The sequence below is a fragment of the Wyeomyia smithii genome, chromosome 1 (genome assembly GCF_029784165.1).
Source record: "Wyeomyia smithii strain HCP4-BCI-WySm-NY-G18 chromosome 1, ASM2978416v1, whole genome shotgun sequence".
In the NCBI taxonomy this organism is placed as follows: domain Eukaryota; kingdom Metazoa; phylum Arthropoda; class Insecta; order Diptera; family Culicidae; genus Wyeomyia; species Wyeomyia smithii.
Window position 1 is genome coordinate 94,199,705 of NC_073694.1, and position 7,259 is coordinate 94,206,963.

A 7,259-nucleotide genomic window follows, 5' to 3' on the forward strand; every position below is an offset into this window, starting at 1 on the left:
AAATTATATAAGAGAGGGCTTAAACATGAGCCCTGGGGAAGGCCCATGTAACTAATTCGGGAAGTTGTCGAATCACCATGTGAGAAATACATATGCTTTTCTAACAACAAATTGAGCAAAAAATTATTCAAATTTGGTGAAAGTCCCTGCGAATGAAGTTTCTCGGTTAAAACTTCTACAGAGACAGAGTCAAAAGCCCCCTTAATGTCCAAGAATGCAGAAGCCATTTGCTCTTTTCGAGCAAAGGCGAGTTGAATTTCAGTAGAAAGCAACGCTAGGCAATCGTTCGTCCCTTTGCCCCGGCGGAAGCCAAATTGAGTATCTGAAAGTAAACCGTTTGTTGCGACCCATCTGTCTAACCGTAAAAGGATCATTTTCTCCATTAATTTCCGGAGGCAAGAGAGCATTGCAATCGGCCTATATGAATTGTGATCAGAGACAGGTTTTCCGGGTTTTCGAATAGCAATGACTTTTACCTCCCTCCAGTCGTGCGGAACAATGTTTAGCTCAAGAAACTTGTTGAACAAACCCAACAAGCGTCTTTTTGCAGAGTCGGGTAGATTCTTCAACAGGTTGAATTTGATTCTATCCAACCCTGGAGCTTTATTGTTGCACGAAAGGAGGGCCATTGAAAATTCCAACATCGAGAATGGAGGCTCTCCCGTGGGTACTAAGAACGCGTCGCAAAAGGTTTTCTGTTCCGGTACAGAGTCCGGGCAGACCTTTTTGGCAAAATCGAGTATCCAGTGGCCTGAATATTCCTCGCTCTCGTTCGAAACGTTACGATTCCGCATGCGTCTGGCCGTGTCCCAAAGAGTGCTCATCGCTGTTTCCCTCGATAACGCGTTTACAAACCGCCGGCAGTATCCGCGTTTTTTCGCTTTAATTAAACTCGTCATCTGCCTATCCAGTACATCGTACTTTCGGAGCAGATAAAGAGTACCGTGTTTTCGGAAGGCCAAATACACCGAGGACCTTTGCGCGTACAGCTCAGAGCACTCTTTGTCCCGCCACTTGTTGGGGGGACGCTGTCTAATCGTTACCCGGGTATCGGTTTCGTCTGAGCTTGTGTCGCGGCGTCGATGATCAAGCCAGAAAGGAACGCGTATTCTTCCTCCGGAGGAAGTTCCTCGTGAGACTCGATGGATTCCGCTATGATCGTCTCATATGACTTCCAATCAATATTACGAGTAAGGTCGTAGAAAATATTGATTGGGTCCGGGGGAGTTGAACCATTAGCAATTGAGATAACGATTGGAAGATGATCACTACCGTGGGGATCATTGATTACTTTCCACCGGCAATCTAACGCTAGTGATGTCGAGCAAAGGGATAGGTCAACGCGCTTTCACGAGCTGGAGGATTAGGTACACGTGTCGCTTCCCCAGTATTTAAAAGTGTCATATTGAAGTCGTCGATCAAGTTACAGATTAAAGAAGATCGGACGTCGTCGTTATGCGACCCCCATTGCAAACAAAGGGAGTTAAAATCTCCCAAAATCAAAAAAGGTGCGGGAAGCAATTCTGCTATATCAAAAAGTTGCCTCTGTTCAATCCGCACGGATGGAGGAATATATATCGAAGCAAGGCAAAGGTCTTTTCCATTCATATTCGTTTGAATGGCAACGACTTCAATATTCGAGAGCGAGGGGAGGTTGATTCTGAAAAAGGAATAGCACTTTTTGATCCCTAAAAGTACCCCTCCACCGTATGAGTTTCGGTCTCGACGAATTATGTTAAAATCGTGGAAATTGGGTTGGTCATTTGAATTAAGAAAGGTCTCTGTTCAGTCCGCAACGGAACTAACTGAAGAACATTGCGTCAGCCAATAGCAGCACGCGAACGATGATGAGAAAGTAGGGGAAACGCCACAGCAGCGCGTATGAATAAGGCGAACCAAACGCGCGTCAGGTGAGTTTTTTGATAACCTTTGGAACGAGCGGAAGCAGCAGAGAAAGCAGTAGTAGCAGAAAACCCTTGTCTGGAGAAAGACGCTATAGCCGGAAAACGGCCAAGAAGAAAAATACCTTTGTTTTTGTACCTACAACCGAAGAGCAAATATAATGAACTAGTTGAAACGTGCTCGTGTGTGATGTTTCGTTTCCAGCAAGAAGATTCCCTCGTTCGGTCACATTTTTATTGAAGAGATCACAATCGGTCCTTATTAGGGCCTGAGGAGTTTATTGAATTTTTGAATTGAATTTTATTGGTTGGTGCTACACTAAAGCTGCATGAAGGCAGCTTTCGTTCACGGATTGGTGATCATGGCTTGGGCAGATTCCACTGGGGAATTTGCATATCTCTACATGCAAGGCAGCCTGCAAAATCATACAGTCCACTGCAAGACGACGCCACATTTTTGGTCCTTCGAGCCGGATAGCCCTTGGATTTGGAAAATTCGCCTGCTTAGAGCAGTTAAGCTCGGCTGCATCTGGGGGAATTAATTGCTTGGAGACGGAACACACACACACACACACGAAACAAATAGAAAGTGCTTGTGAACATTTTAATAAAAACGAAGTAAAAGTGAACATTTGAAAAAGTTTGATTACGAACAATCAGTTGACTAAGTGCATTTGTGTAAAACAAAAGTTTTGCTATGAGACGAACACCGTCAAAAAATGAAGGCGCTGCTGGCGGTGGTGGCAACAGTAGTGTTGGTGGCCGCCACGAAGAAGAAGCGAATGATCTCGACGCGCTTGCCCATATGCGTGGGCTTGCAAAAGGCAAACTCACTCGCGTTAAGAACATGTTGGAACAAGTTGCTGGTGAAGAGATGACGCTGCCCAAGGTAAAAGTGCTCGGTAAGAAGATAGAAGCGGCATACAGTGAATTCAATGCTTGTCATGAGCGCATCATGGCAATTACTCCTGCCAACAAAAGGAAGGATCAGGATTGTAAGTACCTCGAATTTGAATCTCTCTATGATAATGTGTCATTAACGGTTGAAACGCTGAGCGAAGGATTACTTCAAGCCCCTGTAAACGCTCTAGCAATTCCAAATCAGCAATTGATAGTTCAACAATCTCTTCCACGTGCAATCCCACAGTTTGATGGTCGTTTTGATCAGTGGGAAAAGTTTAAAGTTATGTTTCGAGACGTTGTAGATCGATCAAACGACTTGCCTCGTATTAAGCTCTACCATTTAGAAAAGGCTCTGATTGGGGATGCAGCCGGCATAATTGATGCAAAAACCATTTCAGATGGCAATTATGACCGCGCTTGGGAAATATTAACAGAAAGATTCGAAGATAAAAGACGACTAGTTGATCATCATATATCAGGATTGTTGAAATTAAGAAAAATGACGCATGAAAGTTTTTCCGAGCTAAGAACACTTTTAGATTCATGCATAGGCCATGTCGAAAACTTGAAATATTTGGGTCAAGAATTTTCTGGGGTATCAGAGATGATTGTTACCTATCTTCTCACAAATTCACTCGATGATGAAACGAAAAAACTTTGGGATGCCACAGTTTTACGTGGAGAAATGCCTCATTATAATAACACAGTCAATTTTCTAAAAGGTCGCATTTCCATATTAGAACGATGTCAAAAGTCCACAACTGATAGCAAAGTCAAACATTCCTCCCGTGTCACTGCAAAACTGGGTCAAAATATGTCAAATGTGAAATCGAATGTCGCTACTTCTATCAGTTGCGAATTCTGTACTGGTGAACATGTTGCGTTCAAGTGTTCAACATTTAATGATTTATCAGTGGAAAATCGACTTAAGCTAGTGCGTGAGAAACAAGTATGTTTTAACTGTCTACGACGTGGTCATCGAGGAGCTGAATGCAAATCTACTAAGACATGCTCAAAATGTAAAAGAAGACACCACACTTTGCTACATGCAGAAGGAGGACCTGCACAAGGCACCGATTCGAGCGCCTCCAAAGCGATCGAACAGCCAGTATCGCAGTCATCGGCTGCTGTGCAACCTTCAGATACCAAGGCTGCACTTGAGCATGTATCTACTACAGCAGCTTCGAACATGGGTGGAGTACCAACTTCTCAAATATTTTTGCTAACGGCAACGGTTGTCATCTTAGATAAACATGGACAACAGCATACATGTCGAGCGCTTTTAGATAGCGGATCGCAGGTTAATTTTATTTCAAAGGCAATGCATCAGAAGATTCAAACAGAAAGCGAAGCGGTTAATATTCCTATAACCGGCGTTAATAGTCTGAAATCCAACATACGACAACGAGTCAAAGTACAAGTACTTTCAAGACAAAACGATTTCAAGATTGAGATGGATTGCTTAGTTTCGGGTTCGGTGACAGGAATGCTGCCTATTATTGCGGTTGATACAGCCAAATGGAATATACCAACGGGAATAGTACTTGCGGATCCAATGTTTTACCAACCAAGAGAAGTGGATTTATTGATCGGAATGGAATGGCTCGATGATATATTAAAACCTAGCCGATTAAAGTTGCCGGATGATTTACCTACGCTACAGGACTCGCAATTTGGATGGTTAGTTGGTGGAAAATGTGTAAATGTGGAAAATTCTATGAATTCGATAGGCCAATGTTTTCACGTCGCAGTATCTACAAGTGAGTTAAGCGAACAAATACAACGGTTCTGGGAAATAGAGAGTGTACACAACGAAGAAAGTGTTGCATCAGAGGCTGAACAGTGCGAACTTCACTTTCAATCAACATTCAAACGGAATGAGGAAGGACGATATATTGTCCAGTTTCCACTCAAAGAATCTTTCAATCAACTTGGAAATTCAAGATCTATGGCACTCAAGAGATTCTACGCTCTCGAATATAGGTTACTGAGGAATCCAGAAATTAAGAAGCAGCACGACGAGTTCATAGAAGAATATGAGCAGTTAGGGCATTGCAAGGAGGTGAATGAAGAAGATGATCCCGAAGGTATAAAGAAGTGGTACTTGCCACACCACGCAGTTCTAAAACCTACTAGTTCTACAACAAAATGTCGTGTGGTTTTCGACGCTTCAGCGAAAGTAGGTGGGACTTCGCTAAATGATGTAATGATGATTGGTCCTACTATTCAACCAGATTTATTAACTATCATATTGAAATTTCGATTATACCGTTATGTTTTAAGTGCTGATATTGCTAAAATGTACAGGCAAGTCCTGAAAAATGAATGTCACACCCCACTTCAAAGAATTTTCTACAGGAAAAACCCCACAGATCCCATTAAAGTACTCGAATTAAAAACCGTTACCTACGGGACAGCGGCAGCGCCGTTTTTGGCTATTCGGGCGCTGTATCAATTGGCGATAGATGAGCAACACTCACATCCCATGGCGGCAAATGTAGTAAAAAAAAAGTTCTATGTCGACAATGTATTTGGTGGAAATGATTTGAATGAAGTTATAAAGCTTCAGCAAGAACTGATTTCTTTACTAAATCGTGGTGGTTTTCATTTGCATAAGTGGGCAGCTAACGATGTGCGACTTCTGGACGCTATTCCTGCAGAAGATCGAGACGAGATGGTGAGAATAGAAGAATTTAGTGCTAACGAAGCAATCAAAACTCTTGGGTTGATGTGGGATCCTGTAAAGGACGAATTTATTTTCCTTGCCCAACCGGACTGTAGCAACTCAACACCAACGAAGCGACAGGTACTATCCACAATAGCGAGACTTTTTGATCCGTTAGGTTTGTTATCACCTGTTATAGTTTTGGCAAAGGCATTGATGCAAAGATTGTGGAAAAATAAACTTAAGTGGGATGATCCCATTGATGGCGAGCTTTTAAATGATTGGAGAAACTTTCTTGGTGCATTACCTCTCAATGAGGAATTTCGTGTAGTCCGACAAGTAGTTCCGAACGAAGCAAAACAAATTGAAATACACGGTTTTGCAGATGCTTCTCAAATAGCCTACGGGGCAGGTGTGTATTTACGCTCAATATACAACGAAAACTTTGCCAGTTTGCAGTTAGTAACAAGTAAGTCCAAGGTTTGCCCCATTCCCCCGCTGTCCATTCCAAGAAAGGAACTACTAGCAGCGCGCCTCCTGTATCGTTTGGTAAAGAAAGTCATCGACGCAATGGAATTGAAAGGTGTTCCAGTAATACTTTGGTCCGACAGTCAGGTGGTACTAGCGTGGCTCAGCAAGCCACTGGAAAAACTACAAATATTTGCTAGGAATCGAGTTGCCGAAATTGTATCTACAGATAACTTCGAGTGAAAATATGTCCGTTCATTCGACAACCCAGCTGATATTGTTTCGCGTGGCATGTCAGCCAAAGCTCTTTCAAGAAACAATTTATGGTGGAATGGACCATCTTTTTTGCATACTGCAACATATGAAAATGAATCGCCAGCAGCATTGAATGACAGTGAAATTCCCGAATTGAAATCTGAGGCAGTAGTAAACATAACTATCGAGTTCTAGGAGCTTCCTGTGCTAACCAAGTTTGAATCTTTTCGTAAAACTCAACGGGTTATCGCCTATGTTTTAAGATTTATTTCAAATTGCCGTCTCAAAGTAGAAAAACGCACAATTACACTCTTTCCTACCATTCCTGAGTTGAAAAGGGCTACAGAAAGAATTATTCAGGCTATTCAAAGACAAGATCTAGCCGACGAAATTGAACGTGTTCAAGATGGAGAGCCTTGCAAGAAGATTGGTAATCTTAATCCGTTTCTGGACAATGGATTGTTACGTGTTGGGGGAAGGATTCGTCATTCTAATTTGCCATATCAAACAAAACATCAATTGATAATGCCAGACAAACATATCGTAACAAGAAGATTGATCGCTGACGTCCATCGAGAAAACCTGCATGCCGGTCCGAATAGTGTGATTGCTGCCCTTAGAGAAAGATACTGGATATTACACGCAAAATCTACAGTACGAAAGGTAACCAGAAGTTGTGTTACTTGCTTCAAAACGAATCCAAGGTTAGCTAATCAACTTATGGGAGACCTGCCTAAATATAGAACGCATATGGCGCCCACGTTTTTGAAAGTTGGCATCGATTTCGCGGGACCGATATACATCAAGCAAACTGCTAGAAAGTCGTCCCCTGTTAAAGGATACATTTGTGTGTCTGTTTGTATGATAACGAAGGCAATACACCTAGAGGCAGTGGAAAACTTGTCAACAAAGGCATTTTTATCTGCTCTTAGCCGATTTGTGTCTAGAAGAGGAGTACCCGAGGAAGTGTATAGCGATAATGGCACTAACTTCATTGGTGCAAGATCCGAGCTTCGCGAGCTATATCAGCTTTTTAAATCTGATTACACGGTGGAGAAACTATCAGT

The 7,259-nt window shown here is 42.4% G+C and overlaps 1 protein-coding gene across 1 annotated transcript; it reads left to right on the forward strand.

Moving 5' to 3' along the window:
- The first annotated feature begins 2,598 nt into the window (after nucleotides 1-2,598).
- LOC129716956 (uncharacterized) lies at nucleotides 2,599-6,180 on the forward strand. The gene has a single exon (XM_055666800.1). It carries the CDS (start codon nucleotides 2,599-2,601, stop codon nucleotides 6,178-6,180), a length of 3,582 nt encoding a protein of 1,193 aa, XP_055522775.1.
- Nucleotides 6,181-7,259: the final 1,079 nt, after the last annotated feature.

Excerpts from the sequence above, each read along its gene's own strand:
- LOC129716956 (XM_055666800.1), top strand. The coding sequence starts at position 2,599 with ATGAGACGAACACCGTCAAAAAATGAAGGCGCTGCTGGCGGTGGTGGC.